This window comes from Abrus precatorius, unplaced genomic scaffold (assembly GCF_003935025.1).
Source record: "Abrus precatorius isolate BTA unplaced genomic scaffold, Abrus_2018 Scaffold4, whole genome shotgun sequence".
Lineage (NCBI taxonomy): Eukaryota > Viridiplantae > Streptophyta > Magnoliopsida > Fabales > Fabaceae > Abrus > Abrus precatorius.
The window spans coordinates 10,028,107-10,047,956 of record NW_020874384.1 but is presented as its reverse complement, the minus strand read 5'-3'; the positions used below and the strand labels follow the sequence as shown (position 1 = coordinate 10,047,956).

General features: G+C 33.9%; 1 protein-coding gene across 1 annotated transcript in view; it reads left to right on the top strand.

Annotated features, from left to right (window-relative positions):
• The window catches only part of LOC113864759 (protein FORGETTER 1), a 38,589-nt gene extending 32,334 nt beyond the window's left edge, over positions 1 to 6,255 (top strand). Inside the window, exons 28-32 of the mRNA XM_027498829.1 lie at positions 2,473 to 2,526; positions 2,606 to 2,708; positions 3,282 to 3,410; positions 3,821 to 3,932; positions 5,637 to 6,255. Of these exons, the coding sequence (XP_027354630.1) occupies positions 2,473 to 2,526; positions 2,606 to 2,708; positions 3,282 to 3,410; positions 3,821 to 3,932; positions 5,637 to 5,668 (430 nt within the window). The 3' untranslated portion in view covers positions 5,669 to 6,255. The remainder of the gene's footprint in view (positions 1 to 2,472; positions 2,527 to 2,605; positions 2,709 to 3,281; positions 3,411 to 3,820; positions 3,933 to 5,636) is intronic.
• The last annotated feature ends 13,595 nt before the right edge of the window (positions 6,256 to 19,850 follow it).

Here is a 19,850-nt window from a genome sequence, read left to right as displayed (position 1 = left end):
TAATTTTGACAACCATGGTTGATGGTGTACTGTGAGACATCACCAAAGTGATTTCGTGGCAATGAATGGACTGATTCACATCAACAGCAACCAAACCTTGTCTCATTAAGTGAGGTCAACTACATGGATCACACCAAATCGTAAAGTTATGTCAAAAATTAAATTCTGAGATATTATCCCACTATATTGGACTGATTCATGACTGCCAAAATGAGAAAAGAAAAGAAAAGAGAGCTCTAGATGCCAACATACTGATTTATGCTGAAATGTTAACGATGAGTATGAACTTTAAATTAAGGAGTATAAATATTAAATTTAGGGAATTGAGTGCAAGAATTTTGTTTAAGTGAGGCTTATTACTTCCTAAACAACAACCAAACCTTATCCTACTAGGTGAAGTTGGCTATATGAATCACATGATGCCATTGAACTTGGTTAAAAACCAAAATTTCAAAAATATTATCAATTAAAAGGTCTCTTTTAACAACTTTCTTTAAGGTTCTTTTGGGTTTCGTTCTACCCTTTTTTACCAGACTAAAAAAGTCATGCCATCCATTCTCTTCGATGGTGCCTCCAAAGTTTTTCTATGCATGTGACAACGTTTAATAATCTTTTTCACCATAGGTTCTACTCAAATATTCTTATGTATATTATCATTTTTTACTTTTTTGTTTCTTGTACACGACCACTCATTAACTTTTGACATTCTCATTTCTTTCACTCACTTTTTTCTCATGGTGTTCTTTTAAGGATCAATATTCACTACCATATAGGATACTGTATTACATTGATAAAAATTTTCTTTCAACTTGGTAGGTACTTTACAGTCACAACTAAGTCTTGTTTCCTTTCTCTACTTTAACTACCTAACTTGTATTTTATGTGGAACATCTTCACTTATTTTCCCATGATTCAGTAGAATCAATCTCAAGTACTTGAGTCTAAAAACTTGTGGTATAATTTTGTCTTCGATTAACTTCTAATGCATGATCCTTATCTTGGTTTTTTGCTAAACTTAGAATGCATAAACTACAAATAAAAATATTTCAACAAGCAAGATAAATTTGACATTCAATGTAGGGAACTGGTCAAATCACCCATTGAGTTAATTTTGGAATAAAGAAGATGGAAACGGATAGACTCTAGGGAAAATTAGTATCATTGATGGTAATATGAAGAAGAGAAATTGATCTTTGATAAAGTTGTCTACTTTTAGTGTTTTATTTGAGTAGCATGGCTTGCTTGACAAAAAATGTTGTTTTTCATCAGTGTTGTTAAATGGCGGCCATGGCAGTGCGATGGCAGAATTTGGTGGAGGAAATTAACCCCGCCTTTACAGCGTTAGCGTTTTATGGTGTTTTTCCATGGCAGCCATTACACGCATAGCGGTAACGGCGGCCATGGCAGAAATTGTTGAAAAATGGCATTTTTGCAAGGTTGGGCCGCGAATCTGACCCTGTCCAAAGGTTGACCCTTGCAAGAAAACCCTAAGGTGACTTGTTAATAGCTGTGCTATCGTGCCGGTGCAGTGCGGAGCAGCTGTCGGCTGCTACGTCGCGGGGCGTTTGTCACATTGTGGTGGTTGCGGGTGGTTCATGGCCAGAACAGGGAGAAGTTGCAAGTGCTACTGCACGATTTTGGGGAAAGGAAGAAACCCTTTTCTTTTTTTCTTAAAACGCAACGTTTTGATTATTTGTAAGGGTAGAAAGGTCATTTACCCTTGATAAAACATATATTTCATCTTCTTCCACACTCTTCCTCTCAGCATGAAAAGCCAAAACCTCTGTAGCAATTTCTCCCATCCTCACCGACTCACCCACTCCATTTCGCCGGAAAAATAAGCTAGTCCGAAGGGTCATCCACTCCATTTCACCAGAAAAATCAGTTTTTCCGGTGTCTCATCTGCTTTTCTGTTCACCGGAGAAATCAGCTTTTTTGGCATCTATTCTGCTTTTCTGTTTGAGCCATTTTACTATTCATTAATCATTCTTGTTTTTCTGTTCAAGATCTGTTTTGCTATTCACCCTCTGTTTTGTTGTTCAAGCTCTATTTAGCATTTTTTGTTTAATATAACATCCATGCTGCAGTGTTTTTGTGTTTCTCTTTTACAGTGTTACTGTTACTTGGAATGATGATGTAATCTTGAGAATTTCTTGAGCATTTATATTAAATTTCTGTGTACATAAATATTATATATGCATATTATAATATGTTTTATATATTTTATTGTATCTGCCATAACCCGCCATGGCGGCCGCCATAACTTTATGGCAGATTTTTTGGTTTCCACCATGAGCCGTCATCCACCATTGATAACATTGTTTTTCATTCAAAAAGGCTAGAGAAGAGGAAATTAGTAAAGAGAAAAGCTATTCATAAAACTAAGCCTCAACATGTATTAATGCTTATATGGTCATTGTTTTCCCGTAACAATCTGCTTATGTCAGTATTTTCTTCTTCATTCTGTTCCAGTTCTGCTTCAGGTATGTATAAGATAGTTCGTCCCCCTGTTGGAGAATCAAACCGGTATGTATTTTTCAGTAATATGCCTTGATCTGTTCAGTCTAATTGTGATTTTAACCATGTTTTTACCCCAAATATATAGGGAGATGCCTCTGTCTGAATTAAGAAGTAAATATAGAAAAATTTCATCTCTAGAGAAGGCTCAATCAGGGTGGGAAGAGGAGTATGAAGTTTCATCTAAACAGGTATATTTCTTCGGTAAATTACTTTTCGTATTTGTAAATTTGCATGAACATTGATGTGATTGAAATATTGAGGCTTCACGAAAACAGTCAAGGACTGCTTTCTTGTTAAGCAGGGTTCAAGTGTTATTAGAACTACAAAAACAGTAGTTTATTTGTCTCGCCTATGATTGTAGAAATATAAAATATAACATCATTCCTTGCTATGTAAATTTCTTTATTCATCTATTCATAAATAAAATCCACAAAAAAGGCAAGGGAACCAAGTGTTATTCATAGGCACTTATAACTTATTTCTTTGCACTACCCTTCTAAGATCAACTGATATGCTATTACCCTGTCTAATTTTTTATGTTTTTAACACTTGTGACAGTTGTCATGTTTACTGAGCTTGGTCAAGCACTTAATAGGTTAATTATATCAGTTTTGTATTACTCCCTTGCTGTAATATATCTACCATTTATAATCTTCTGATCAGTATTCAGTATATAAACACATAGATGTAAAGTGAGAAAATAAGTATTCTTTGTTGACTATGTTGTCTTACATTTACTTCCTTTTTACCTTTGATGGCAGTGTATGCATGGTCCCAATTGTAAGATTGGTGAATTTTGTACAGTTGGTAGAAGACTACAGGAAGTAAATGTCTTGGGTGGTCTCATTCTTCCTGTTTGGGGAGCAGTAGAAAAGGCCCTTTCTAAGCAGGTACTTCTCCAGCATATAAAATTCCAGGAACCAAAAAAATTTTATTGAGAAAAGGCCTATTACGTAGTCTGCTGATTTGAGCAGAATTTTGAAATCACAAGGTTTGCAGCATGAAAATTGTAGCAGTTGTCTTGGTTATGATTTTTGTTCATATAATTTATTGTTGTTCACAAAACCCGTGTTTGGAGTGTTCAGTAACCTTTGATCTCCATAAGTATTTTGTTCTCTAAAAATGTTGTCTTTGTGAGGTGGCTTTGATTCCTTGTTGAATTGTTGAACCATTATAGTTTCCTCATGACAACAGTATATGGGCCTGATTATAAGATTTTTGTTATATTGGCAGTGCTTTCAGAAATTGCTTATATATGTTTATCTATGAAGAATACTAAACTGCAAAAAAATCTGTACAGGCCCGTCTAAGCCATAGGAGGCTGCGTGTTGTACGCATTGAAACTTCTGTGGATAACCAACGAATTGTTGGGCTTCTTGTTCCTAATGCAGCAGTGGAAAATGTGCTTCAAGGTTCTCTCTCTCTCTCTGAAACACATTCACATTTCTGATTATGCACTCATGATTCATGCATATATTTGTTTGTACATTATGCTTGTTAAGGAAGTTTTTTGAACTTGCATATTGTATCTTTTGAAAATTAGGGTTAATTTTGGAATGGATTACAATTGAAAAGCATTCATGATGTACACTATTAATCTTTTTTCCTGCACTCATGTATAGTTGGAAAATATGGACTTTCTATAAATGCATACAATGTCAATATTGTAAAGCTAACTAGTGTGCAAATACATGGTTGTGTCACAAAGGATTACTTATTACTTATAACTAGATGATTACATCAAGGGTCAACTTTGAGTTCTTTCCTTTGTTAGATTGCTAGTACCTTATGCTTTTTGTGGATGATATACTTGTGGGAAAATCAAGAGAAGGAATAGCTGTTTAGGTAGAGTTGTGGGTGGAGAGAAGATTTGGAAACACCGTTTCTCAAGTATATGAAATATAAGCTTAGCAAGATATGTGTGAATAATGGCTTGGAGGTGAAAAATGGAGATCATAATATACACCAAGCCATGCGATTTAAGTATCTTGGATTTAACATGAAAAATAACAGAGATTGAGAGAGATGTAAATAATAGAATCCAAGCTGGATTGATTAAATGGAGGAGTGTTTGCAATTGAAAGTTGCTGCACAAGCTGGGAAGGAAAAATTACCAGTGAAAAGTCCAGCTATACTGAATGGTACTGAATGTTGAAGGGTAAAGTGCGAACAAGAGCGTAAACTAGGTGTTGAACATGAACATACAAGAACCGTTAAGATTCAATAGTACTTATTGAGGAAAAGATGGTAATATCTTGCCTTAGATGGTTTGGCCATATGAGAAGACCGATAGATCATGAGAGTTCATTGAATGGAGGATTGTCCAACAATTTATGTGAAGGAAGACTAAAAAGGACTCCAAGTGAAACCATTAAAATGGACTTGGATTGAAATGACCTCTTTGACAGCATGTTTTATGACAAACACTGATATTATTTGATTTATGTTGCTGAACTCACTAGGTACTAAACTTACGTAATTGTATTGTGGAAGCAACTCCGTTAAATATAATTTTGAAGTACTTTTGAAATTCTGGCAACTGGTTTAATAATATTTAAGCAATTTCAAAGCATAAAGTTCTAAAGCTGGCCACCACCTACTTAGTTATCTAGTTTTATAGGAAAAATTGGGTCTGTAGGTGCATTTAAATTAATTGATATGCATCTATCATGAATTGTTGGAAATCAAAGCAAAACAAGACTTGCATTAGTGAAAAGTTATTTATGGAATGAACATTTTGCACGATAATCCGTTCAAGCATCTGATTGAAATGCATCAAATCTCTATCATGAATTTGTTGACATCAGAGTAAATCAAAATTAATCTTAATCAAGTGAATGATTACTTATACAATAAAAATTTTGCGTAAAAAGAACGCATCATGTTCATAAATCTCTCATTCATCTGATTTTGCTTTTTACACCATGAATTTATAGTAAAATTGATGCATAAGATCATTTTTTTAAGTAGGTTGTGAAGTTAGCCTGCTTGGAAAGTTTCCTGTTTAGTACATATGAAACAATTAATAGATGGATTTTCTTTGTTTCTGGATCTTTGTTATTTTTGTCAATTATTATGAAGAAAAGAATAACCTAATTTTCTGACACAATTCACAGGTTTAGCATGGGTTCAAGAAATTGATGATTGACGTGACAATAGGCTTTACTCACCTTTTCTTTATAACAAAGTTTGAATCTAGGTGCCGCCTTTTGGCAGTTGCTTGAACTACCACCAGTATTTGGTGTCTTAGAATGTCAACAAGCAAATTTTTAGGAAAAGGTTCAACCTTGACGCTGAATTTTTTTAGAGGCGATGCATTCATCCCCTGCACCCAACACAACTGTGTAGTCTTTTTTTTAGTTATTATTTGATCACCCATTTTGGGATATAATTCGATTTTGTATATTTGTAAAGATGATTCACTAAAAATGTGAAACAGTAGATAGCTAGGTTGTATCACATAGCGCAATCCGAATTTGAACTACTTTGTATCCAGATATCATAAAAGATTATTGAAATCATAGTTGAAGTAAATATTCTGATTGTCCAACCGTAGTGAAGCACGAGCATACCAATACACAGCACAAGTTACTTTCTATCTCTGCGCCAGATGAGAATACATCAGCACGCAAAATGCCAATGAAAATGGTCATCACTACAAGAGCCCCGGTTGTTGAGTGAAACCTCCCCTCAGCTTCTTTCTTACCTTCAAAACAAGCTCTTGATTTGTGACTGCACCATCCGTCTCCTGAATACCATAGGACTTGCATCAGCAGAAGTTTGGTCAGTCTGACAACCGCTCAGCAGAATTCCATCGTCTGGAAGGCCAGACTTGGTTGATCCAGCATATGCCTCATTTACTTTCTACATGTCTCCAGGACAGCTTTTGTATACCCATAATCGTTTGCATCCAGCTTTTGTTGGGGAACTTTTCGGCAAGACTACCCACCAACAAACCCCAAGATTCCACCATACTTTCCACTTCTACTGCCCCATAACCATGATGAATTTCTTTATATTGCAAGTATCATCCCCAAAAATATAAAGCGAAAGGTTAACTAAACAATTGGCATTCAATGTTTAGAAAAATGCACAAGGAGTTACGCGTCGAAATGATATAGGAAAATCAAAGTATAAAGCTTCCACTAGACAAAGAAATTTTAACACAAATGAACCAATAAAGATCTAGCTTGTGGAACACTTAAAACAAAGTAAAGTTGAAATTTTAACCAATTCAAGAGCATGAAATCTCTAATTAAGTTAGCTGGAAATTTTGCGAAGGAATCAATAACAACTTTGGTCAACTGAGACCATATACACGTGAATATGGAGCAGCCTCAGGAATTGAATTAGAAACAAACAAAGGTGATTAAACTAGTTAAAATTAGCCAAAAGCTTAGACTTGTAGGACCTTAATTAATTATCTTTTTGTTCCATAATTAGTTAGGACAAATTAGCCCAAAATTTTGTTAAACATTAGTATTCATATAAGACAACAGCAAGGACACCCTAAATTTAAGAAAAATAGGAAACAAAACTAATATACAAAAGAGAGAAGTTCACCACAATTTCTTGCTAGAATTCACACCAAACTCCACTTTGAATTGGAAGTTAAATTTCAAAGCAATCATACAACTAGATTGAAGGAGATTTGAGCCAAAATACCATGGTAAATGAAGATAAGCCTAATTGAATGTAAAGAGCCAATGAACAAATAAGCTTATAACTTAAAAAATATAAGGAAGTTATAAAGGAATCTTGACTAATGTCAAGATCTTATCTCATGCTAATTGAGTTTTGAACCGTGACAAGGAGGGTTAAAATTCAACTAAGTTTAATGTCAAATAGTTAGAATTCAACTAGCCAATTTAGTCAAAAAGGTTTTTGAAGATCTAATATTTTGGTAAGCAAAAATGTGAACATCAAGCTAGTTTGGATAGTCAATAAAAATTGTCACAAGTATCTTCCTATAAGACAACTTGGTCATTCAAGAAGGCTAATGAAAGGGCCAAGAAATTAAGACAAAAGTTTTAACCTATATCTTGCCATTTTCACGTCAATTTGGGAGAAAATGTGAGGTAGTACATTTCACACTAAAATCCAAAAGAAACATAAGTGATCCACTAATTTGCACATGGGAGAGTTACTTTGAGGAAGCAAGGATGAAGCTTTTAAGGATACCTAGGAATTCACGTGAAGGAGAGAAGAAAGGATCACACATGTACCATGGGTTGAAAAGGATTAATCTTTCTTTATGGAATAAAGAAACAATTTTAAAAATGGTAACATAAATTCTACAATCAAATTTTTGTAAAATTGTAGAGTAACAAGTTTTGATATTTTCTTGAAAAGGACTTAATATTTATGGTTTATTCAATGTAGGACCTTCATAAAATATCTACGTATTACTTTAGAATCTTTCAAAAATGAAGAAAAATAAGTTACTATAATATTCACAATTAACTGTAAAAAAAATAAATCATTGTTTTGTTCAAACATAAAAAACAAACATGTGAATTGAATAAATCTTATTGTTCATTTTTATTTTTATATTATTATTATTGAAGTGAAATTTTATTTCCATGTAGATATAGAATTTTAATGTTTTACTTGGTTAAAAATAACATTTCTATCTCTAAATTCTATCATGTTTCTATCTCTCTTATTTGAAAAATTATTATTATTTATTTCTTTGCTTTTAATCTGTATTCCATCCATGAATCCAGTGTTAATAATATGAAAATAACGCGAATATCATTTTTATGGAATTTCCCTTATTTTATACTATATGATTTTACTACAAATTTATACTATAAAATTGTGGTTATCATTGTTAATTAAATTTTTAGCTAAAATGATTTATAAATAATATATATTGTTAAAAAAAATTTGTGAGAACCAAAGAACTGATTTTAATAATTTTGGACTTAGAAAAATATTTTTTATAAAAAAATATGAAAAAAATTGAATTATTGGCTAAAATAAGTTAATTTTTGAAGTCAAGAAATAAGTAAAATATAACCCAACTTAAGGAACAATTGATAGACTATCTCATGGGAGGAACCACGGCCTATATATAGGAATTAGAGTTGTTAGGGAAGATTCAAGATGAGTTGGAAGAGGAATAGTTTAAATCAAATTAAACTACTTGAATGTTTTGATCAAGATAATGGAACGTTTAATTTAGAAAATTTATGAATGAAAAGGACATGTAGGCTGACATAATTGAATGAGAAGAACCATGTAAGATAAGGAAAAATTTCTGACTTAGCTTGAAGTTGTAAAAAATTTGATAAAAGGGCATTTTTGCAATATAGTAAAGTATATGGACTAAATTATAAATTTTAAAAGTATAAAGGATTAATTTGCAATAAATTTCAAAAATATTACTTGAGTAAGTGTTTTAACAATTGTTACAAATTGTTTCATGAAGATTAGAGTTAAAATAACTTAAAAGTTAAACTTTTACGAAGTATAAAAATAAGTATTTTATAATATTATGACAAAAAAATACACATGTAAATAGTAAAATTAATTTGATCTAATATTTTTCCTTGATAGAATACATTTAGAGGGAGACAATAAAACTAGTTCCATGGATTTTGAATATAAATTGAGTAAATTGTGAAATTTTCATGTAAGAATTATAAGTGAAATTGGTTCCATGATAAATCTTTCTCTTATAATAGGGGATTATGAATTTGATTAAGTGTACGATTATAGCTTTCTTGAAATGGAAGTCAAGGGTTTATAAAGAAAAATACCCATAATATACAAAGATGAGAAGTAAATAAACATAACTAAAGTAGTTTAATGAAGTACAAGTTTGAAATAAAGAAAGATTGATTGAGTTATTAATTGGATAATTTTCTTTATATTTAGAAGATTGTTTTCTTTATATTCATTAGTATTGTATATTTTCTTATGAAATAGTTTATGAGTAGTATATACTCAACCTTTTCGCTTTTGTGTTTTTCATATATATTCATTAGAACAAGAGAAACTTTAGAGGCCAAGCTCACCAATGCATTGTATTCTTCTTCAAGGCAGGATAATGAGATTTTGATACAGTAAATCAGGCAATAATTTTTATCGGTAATATCATTTATGCTCTCCTTAGATTAATAACCCTTTGATAACACCAATTATTGTCATTGATGTATAGTAGGTTAAAATCCTATTTTCCCTAAATTGTTCAATGCTTGCAATCCAAATTAATCCTCCTCAAAATGGTCTTAGTGGGGTTGGTTATTAGAGAAGCAAGCATGGTGACGGTAATAGATGTGACAAGACTCGAGTAATGTAAATTATTAGTTTGCATGTGACTTAGGACCTATAGTCTAGGTGTCTTAGTTATTTTTCTATTTTCTTATATTATTATATTTGAATAATTAAGAGAAAAGTAGATGACTTTGTATTAAAGTACTTTGTAACACTATTCACTTTTTCTATTATACATAATATGGTGTGCTTAGTTATTAGTCTGCATAAATAAGGTAAGATTGATTATTCAATGTAATGGTCTGGGGAGAGATATCTTATTTATTTGGTATTAGAGTAGTTTGGTCTAGCAAGATTGTTGTGTTAGAATTTGGTGTGACCCTAGTAAAGGAAATAACATTTGCCCAATAACCAAATGTGGTGTACGACTTATTAAATAATGATTAATGAGAGGTAAAGTGCTACGAGACACCTTGTATCTTGTTAAGAATGTTAAATTAGTCCTAGAGTTTGCCAAGGGGCAAAATAGAAATTAGAAAATGGACCATTAGGTGTTGTTGACTGATGGATTCACTATAATTTTTTGCTAACTCCTATTATAATGTTGGGCTTGATCACTCCAATATTGTCATTAGTTGTAACAAAAAATTATGGTAGGTAGATTAAGAAATAATAATGAAACTCTTGATGCATTAGGAATATGGTTGATACCATTGAACAAATTAGTAAAGGAAATGAGGAGAAAAAAATGTGAAAATGTGTTTAAAGGAGGATATGATCTTAAGGGAGTAGAATTGTGACTCCAAAAAATAGAAATGCTTGTTCCCAGTGACAAATTGCCCAGATGCACAAAGGGTGACCTTAGCTTATATGTTAGAAGGTGAGACAAAAAATTGATGGAGAGGAACTCATCAATTGATGACGGTACTAGAAGAGGATGTAACATGGGAGTAGTTTTAGAAGAAATTCTTAGCAAAGTATTTTCTTGAAAATGTTAAGGGAGCTTAGGTGACATAATTTTTAACATCTTTTTTTCATTATTTAGTAAATTAAGTTTTGTTTAATATTAAGCAGTATTAAAATGCAATTAGAAGTGAATATGGAAGATTTTTAGAAGGATTCTAGTGTAGGGAGTCTTGCTTAGCGAGGCAAATCTCGCTTAAGCGAGACTAAGCACCCAAAAATATAAGGCTTCAGGGCAATCTCACTCAGGCAAGATGATTCTTACTTAAACGAGATAGAATAAATTCAACTCAATTATCATTTCGCCCAAGCGAAAGTGATCTCGCTCAGGAGAGATGAGTCACTCAAGCGAGGACTCACAGGAAAAACATTTTGCTCTCTAGACATCATCTCACTCAAGCGAGATAAAGTTCGCTTAAGCGAGAATATCAGGAAATGTTGGGAGAGACCATTGTCTGCCTATCTCGCTCAGGCGAGATATCTTTCACTCAAGCGAGATATTTGTCACTCAAACGAGTTGTTTCTTGCTCAAGCATAGAAATTTTATTTTATTCTAAACCTCCCGTTCCACTCTTGTTTTATCTGAAATCTCTCTTCCTTTCTCTAGAAAAAACCCTCAAAAACCCCAAAACTACTCCAAATTAGAGCTCAAACTTCTACTCCAAGAAATTATTGGTAAGTAATTTAGAGCTTAAACTCCTCACTTTCACTTTTATCTTCTCTGTTTCCTCTTTTCTTAACAAGCACTCTTTTCTGTAAGGTGTAGAACAATCTTGGTGCATGAACCATCTTTTTCACTAAACTCATCTTTGAGGTGAGGGCTCTATTTTATTGTTCTATTACAATATTCACTTTTTGTTCATTAGAGCACTACTACATAGAAATTTTATAAAAATATATATGATTGAAATATATTGTGTGTGAATGATGGTTGAAAATATGTTTGCATGATTGGTTGGATTGAATGGTTGTTATATGTTCACATGCATTATATGATGAGTACCTAACGTGAAATATTATCAAACACGCTGAGTGATTATGATGTGATTACATGGAATATGTCTGGATGAAATACTATGATAAAGTATGATGCTCATTTGAAAGATTTAGTAATTGAAAGTATACTAAAAGAGTATGAGTGAAATGGACTTAGTGTGGAAGTACTTTACTAAGCACGATCTTGTGAGTGAATGAGGAAATGATTTCAGAATGATCATAAGTGTCAAATATGGATTGGATCTAGTGTGAATAGTTACAGAGATACACTGGGGGTATAGAGTCTGGAGACGATGAAAATCTTAGGAAAACGTAGGGTGGTGAACGACATTCACGCATGTTTATACACTCTTTCTGAGAGCGAATGCACCATGTAACATTCTGAAAATTTTAGTTAGCTTTTAAACCTTAGGTTGCAATTGTACGCTACTTCAAAGATGAGGAGAAATTTTTTTTTTCTGCTTTATTCTTATATTCTTTTTCAACTTACTATTTTATGTGTTTCTTATGTGTTAGAGTGAATTTTAAGTCCTTTACACTTTATCGTTTGAACTTTTTGTTCTACTGAGAATTATTCTATTTAATTTACTTGCTTTATATGTATGAACTTGCACTCAATATATTTTGCCTTCCATGTGTGCATGAGTTGTTCTTCCTTTTTCTTTTATTACCTTTCGTTTACCTAGAGATGCAACATGTGAGATGTGAAGACTAAAAGTCTATTTTGACCATCCTTGACTTATTGAACTTTGTTTAAAGTGGTACAATTGGCCTATAACTGTTCGCTTGCCCTCTAGGTCCTTCTGATCACACGTGCTACCCTTTTGATCTTTTATATTAACACCTTTTAGAGTTTTGTGTTGCATGAGGAGAAAGATTGTTCATCATAAATAATGTGTGCTTTTTCCACGTGTCCTTTCAACTACCCTTCTTAAGACTCCACTCATTCTCTTACTTCATTAAATGCCACGTTGGTTTTCAAGAAAAGGGGAATTAACTCTCCCTTGTGTCTAGTTATTATGTTGGGCAGATTCTCTAACTACCCTTAATTAAGGGGGCTAATAATGGTCTCTCATTAATGTGCATTAGAGACCACTAAAAGGCACATTAATTTCCTTTCTTAAATTCCACTAAGCCATGCATTTAAAGCTTAGCACATGAAACCAAGTGGTTAGTGGAAGTTGTAGACAACCCTTAGTGTCCAACCAATCATTTAATGAGCATTAAAGCCTTTCTCGTTATTTCAAACGTCATATCTAGTTGGCCATGCAAACATTAAGTGTAGTGAATTTGAAAAATGAAAGGATATTAGCATGGAGAGAGAAGATTGGACTTGGTGCGTCATAAATCCATTGATGCCTCATTAATATAGACTTTCATTAATTGCATTTATTAATGTCTTTTATTGGTGCTATGCACGTGTGCCTTTTTATCTTCCTTGAAGACTCTTAAGATTCTTTGCCCTAAATATTTCACTAGCATTGCCATTAGAACTCATTTATTTCTTAATTAATGTGGCTCGAGACACCTTGACACTAGCCATTAAGGATGTTTAGTAACCCACCAACTCGAGTTATGAAGAGAGAGGAAAGAGAAACTCTTGAATAGAACCGCCATTAAGCACCATTATCCTCATTTAATGTCATTTTAATGGCACCCTTTCATCTCCATGCCATTACTCTAGGAGAGAGAGACAAGTGTGTGATGGCCTTGGGAATATAAAGAGACACTCGAGTTAGGAAGAGAGAGAAAATGAAAGACATAGAACCTTAGTAGGTTTTTAATGCTAGCTACCCTTATTAATTGCACCTTTTTCTTGACCAATCATAATGCATGCATGCCTGACCCTTAGAACACGCACCTCTCAACCTCTTTAACTTTGAAATATGGTTCAAAAATTATCCTCTCCATTAGTGCCTAAGAAATACACGTGAGAATTTCAAGAGACAAGACTATTTCTTCCTAGATACCATATTAATGACTTTTAATTACTTCCATAAAGAAGACACCTCTATTAAGTGGCTATTTTACTTTTACATAATACTTGCCTTTCCAGAGTACACTGGGCTTCGTCTTTTTATCTCTCTATACACCATTACCCTCTAATTAATCTCCCTTACACGCTTTGTTCATTATCCTATTAAAACTTCTACCCATTATGACTCTCACCTACTACATTAACTTTTGAGTAAGACTCAAGAGAGAGGAGAGCATGATTATTCTTTATTAATTAAGTGTAGTTATAACTAACCACTTGCATTTAAATGTCTCAGGAGACGCACAATGCGTGGTGACCAATCCACTTCCATAGGTTTCTTGATTAATTAGATGAACCTCATATTTAATGAAGGGTTAGGTGGCCATTCTTGTATTGACACGTGATCATTGAAACAGAGCTAACGCCTACTGCAAGGGAGTGAAGCAGTGGCCTATCTGTTCACTGACGCATATATATATATATATATATATATATATATATATATATATATATATATATATATATATATATATATATATATGAAGGAACTCAACCCTTTTTGCTATCATTTTTCTCCCTCTATAAAGAAAAAGAAAACATTTCTCATGAAGGATGCTGAGAAGATGAAGAAGTTAAACGTCATTTTTTTTTTACCTTGACCTTTCATCGACGCCTTTGTTCAGGCTTGACACCTTCTATTCCCCAAGCTAGCGGCCACAAACTGTTCACCAAAGACCTTGTCTCAGAGGAGGAACTTTTGCATTTCTTCTTTCTCTTGTATGATCAAATTGAGGTAAGGGAAGCCCATGTGTTTGTGCTTGAATGTGCGTTATTGTTCGTTGCATGTGCTTTTTCCTCCTTGCTCCACTCATGGATGCCACTGAAAACTACAAGCAAGAAAATTTTCTCTTCATCCCTCAATATTATGATCAAACCTAACTATTGAATTATGCTTTGATGCTTGCATGGGTGCGATTGTGGGTAAAGTTCATTGCATGCCACCGATAATTTCTTATTTCCATGTTACCTATTGATGAATCCATATTTTTACTGATATTTTAGCATAATTCTAGCGCATTTAATAAGGAAAATATATGAAGAAAGCAGAAAAACTCAGAAAAAGAGAATGATTGAAAGTTTTATTTTAATTTGTAGTTATTTTTGCATTTGTAGAATTTATGCTTAGTTCTTAAGGAATTTATCTTGTTTTGAAGGAATAAGCTGAGCAAAAGTCCTGGAAATGGAGAATCAATGGGAAGGAAGAGGAAGAATGACAATGTTGGACTCCAAAATACAAGAATTATGGGTTGCAGCCTGGGCGTGATCACTATTGTTAGTGAAAGTGATCATTCCAGAGCCTAAAGGAGAAGAAGAGCCTTGCGTAATCACTTTTATTTACAAGAGTGAGCGTTGCCACTGTGCGTTATCACTTTCGCCAGCGAAAGTGAACGTTCCAGAGAAGACTCTATTCCTGAGGAGCTGCGCGTTGTCACTTTCGCCAGCGAAAGTGAGCGTTCCAGAGGCACTTGTATCAGGACAGCTTGCGCGTGGTTACTATTACTCACGAAAGTGATCACGCGCAGCCCTTGACCTCCTGCGTTGCGACTATTCTAAATAAAAGTGAATGTTCCAGAGAAGCCTTCAACTCTGCAAGTTGCGCGTGGTTACTCTTGCTCTTGAAAGTGAACACGCGCACTACATAAAGCTTCTGCGTGGTTTCATGCTAATTCTGAACAATTATGTTTTGAACATACATTAATTCTGCAGAATTCAATCCCTTTTCACTTGATAATTGGTGGAATTTTTGGTGTTTTGTGCAGAAAATGTCACAACCACACAACACTCACACACCTTGGAAGCTGACACTTGCACAAGCTTCCATGAAAAGGAGGGTTTCATTCTCTACCTCTTATTCATGAGTTAGCTTCACAATTACACTGAATTATTCCTGAAAAATACCAAAATACTAGAATAGATAATAAATTGCTGGCTGTTAATCAAATAAAAATGATTGACAATTTTGTGAATTCTGTGTGAATTTCTTTTTAAGTTGTTTTTCCCATTCTCAAAATGAGATCACACTTGTATTTTCAAAAATGAGGCAGTTGCCACTAGGTGCATAAATTTCTGAAAAGTGCATTGTGTTTTCATTAATCCACATGATCACTTATAATACCTAGTGAGATTTGAGCTGTCTAATTCTTTTCTTGTGTGATTAATCATATTTGGCTGTATTCTCTAGAACTTGCCCTTGTTCTTAATTAAATATGCATGCTACAGTTTTCACCCATATGATAGAGGCCATGTTTGATTATACCTAGTCAGCCTAAAGGCCTTCCTTTATGATTGAATGTCTTAGTTCACCCTTTTGAGCTTAATATCCCTTTTCTTGAAATTACCTCATTATAAAGCCTTGACTGAAAAACCAATTTTTACCATTCAAAAGATCAAAGGCATAATGAGTTTAATCAAGAATGAGTTTTAAAACTAAGTTTAGGGTGGCATCCATATTTTAATTGCTTGAGGACAAGCAATGTTCTAAGTTTGGGGTGGGAAATAGCATGCTATCTAAGTTTGAGTTCAACAAGCCAGAAAGAAAGAACAAAAGTGCTGCAGTAAAATGAAAAATTTATGAAGCAAAGTTGTGAAAAGAACAAAAATGTGAGTTCAAAAGAAAAGAAGTGCAGCAAAGTGCTGCAGAAAAGAAAATAGTGACTGAAAGCAAGAAAAGAAGAAAAGTATCAGTGAAAATTCTGCTACAAGAAAAAAATAGTGACTGAAAGCAAGAAAAGAAGAAAAGTATCAGTGAAAATTCCGCTGCAAGAAAAAAAATTTGTTTGCTGCATAAGTGAGAGAAGTAAGGAGGAATAATGTAGATCCAGGCTAGTTTTAAAACAAATCACTCAAAATGCCTCTGATCTTTTGAAATTGCATGTATTGTTTTCCATTTTCTTTGATACCTACCTTAACCTTAGCCTTGTTATAACCTGAAAAAGTCCTTTAGATGTGTGATTAATTGTACTAAGCAGAGGAGATGGAGAAATTGGGCAAGCATATGGTAGAGTGCAGTGAAATTGATGATTTAGAGTGAAAACAGCACCGAAACACTGTTGAGTGATGAGAGAAACACTTCCAAGTGAGCTGTGATCATGTTGATTAATTGTACTCACATGAATTTTGATGAAATATATGAACTTAGGTAGCAATTCTTACTCAATGATGATTATGCAGTAGAAATATCATGATGAGTATTTGGATGAACAACTTGATTGAAAATTTTGCAGAAAACACAGAATTAGAAATTAGAAAAATCTGAAATAAGCAGTTTATGAACTGAATTTGAAAATGGAGGAACTTACCCTTGGTTTAGTTTGATTTGCTTGAGGACAAGCAAAAATTCAAGTTTGGGGTGGTGATGAATCCATATTTTTACTGATATTTTAGCATAATTCTAGCTCATTTAATAAGGAAAATATATGAAGAAAGCAAAAAAACTTAGAAAAAGAGAATGATTGAAAGTTTTATTTTAATTTGTAGTTATTTTCGCATTTGTAGAATTTATGCTTAGTTCTTAAGGAATTTATCTTGTTTTGAAGGAATAAGCTGAGCAAAAGTCATGGAAATGGAGAATCAATGGGAAGGAAGAGGAAGAATGGCAATGTTGGACTCCAAAATACAAGAATTATGGGTTGCAGCCTGGGCGTGATCACTATTGTTAGTGAAAGTGATCATTCCAGAGCCTAAAAGAGAAGAAGAGCCTTGCGTAATCACTTTTATTTACAAGAGTGAGCGTTACCAGTGTGCGTTATCACTTTCTCCAGCGAAAGTGAACGTTCCAGAGAAGACTCTATTCCTGAGGAGCTGCGCGTTGTCACTTTCGCCAGTGAAAGTGAGCGTTCCAGAGGCACTTGTATCAGGACAGCTTGCGCGTGGTTACTATTACTCACGAAAGTGATCACGCGCAGCCCTTGACCTCCTGCGTTGCGACTATTCTGAATAAAAGTGAATGTTCCAGAGAAGCCTTCAACTCTGCAAGTTGCGCGTGGTTACTCTTGCTCTTGAAAGTGAACACGCGCACTACATAAAGCTTCTGCGTGGTTACTCTTGTGAAGAAAAGTGACAACGCGCAGAACTAGGGTTTCTATATATACATGATTGAAGCGCGAAAACGGAATTTCTGTTCATTTTTTCAGTTTTGTTAGTTAGTTTTTGGTTAGAGGAAGTGAGAGAGAGGAGTGGGGATTCAGATCTTGGAGCTTCACGAAGAGGAATTGGAGTGGAGCAAGCTTCAATGGCGTTTCTGAGTTTCTTCTTTTCTTCTTCTTTTTCTTTTTCTTCTTCTGCTACCATGGCTGTGTAATTCGTTCATAGTTAGGGATTGTAGATCTGAAATGAACATGTTGAATTGATTTGGATCTGGATTTCAAGCTTTGGAATAGATTGAGTGATTGATTCTGAACTTCACGTGTGAATTGAATGGAAATTTGATTAACTAAATCTAGAGGAACCTTTGTCAATGGAAATTGAATTTGTTCTTCAGATCTAAACCAATCACCGAGATTTTAGTTTTCTTAGGAATAAGGAACTTTGATCTTGCAATCTTTTGGTTTCTTACACTTAAAGCAACATTGAATTGAATTAGATCTAAGGAATTAGAATGGTTTAATTGAATGTTAGGTTCACTGAGTTAAGGAATTAACCTCTGAATAGTATAAAGTGAAACTGATTGTCATTCTTTCCAATTGCTTAAACATTGGAGTTTTGGTGAAGCAATTCCCTAGCTATGGTTTCTCCCTCTGTTATCACATAACTGTGTGTTCATTGTCTTGTTTTCTGCAAGTTCATTTTACTTTTAATTGTTCCAGTTTGCTGCTTTTATATGTTACAAATCTCATTCCAAAATTCGTATGGCTCAAATGGTTATAATTCTGTGAAGTGGTACTTGAAACCTAAATTCCCTGTGGAGACGATATTTGGATCTTAATTTTACTCATCACTTGCTGCAATCCTAGTTCCCTCTAGGTCCTTCTGATCACACGTGCTACCCTTTTGATCTTTTATATTAACACCTTTTAGAGTTTTGTGTTGCATGAGGAGAAAGATTGTTCATCATAAATAATGTGTGCTTTTTTCCACGTGTCCTTTCAACTACCCTTCTTAAGACTCCACTCATTCTCTTACTTCATTAAATGCCACGTTGGTTTTCAAGAAAAGGGGAATTAACTCTCCCTTGTGTCTAGTTATTATGTTGGGCAGATTCTCTAACTACCCTTAATTAACGGGGCTAATAATGGTCTCTCATTAATGTGCATTAGAGACCACTAAAAGGCACATTAATTTCCTTTCTTAAATTCCACTAAGCCATGCATTTAAAGCTTAGCACATGAAACCGAGTGGTTAGTGGAAGTTGTAGACAACCCTTAGTGTCCAACCAGTCATTTAATGAGCATTAAAGCCTTTCTCGTTATTTCAAACTTCATATCTAGTTGGCCATGCAAACATTAAGTGTAGTGAATTTGAAAAATGAAAGGATATTAGCATGGAGAGATAAGACTGGACTTGGTGCGTCATAAATCCATTGATGCCTCATTAATATAGACTTTCATTAATTGCATTTATTAATGTCTTTTATTGGTGCTATGCACGTGTGCCTTTTTATCTTCCTTGAAGACTCTTAAGATTCTTTGCCCTAAATATTTCACTAGCATTGCCATTAGAACTCATTTATTTCTTAATTAATGTGGCTCGAGACACCTTGACACTAGCCATTAAGGATGTTTAGTGACCCACCAACTCGAGTTATGAAGAGAGAGGAGAGAGAAACTCTTGAATAGAACCGCCATTAAGCACCATTATCCTCATTTAATGTCATTTTAATGGCACCCTTTCATCTCCATGCCATTACTCTAGGAGAGAGAGACAAGTGTGTGATGGCCTTGAGAATATAAAGACACACTCGAGTTAGGAAGAGAGAGAAAATGAAAGACATAGAACCTTAGTAGGTTTTTAATGCTAGCTACCCTTATTAATTGCACCTTTTTCTTGACCAATCATAATGCATGGATGCCTGACCCTTAGAACACACACCTCTCAACCTCTTTAACTTTGAAATATGGTTCAAAAATTATCCTCTCCATTAGTGCCTAAGAAATACACGTGAGAATTTCAAGAG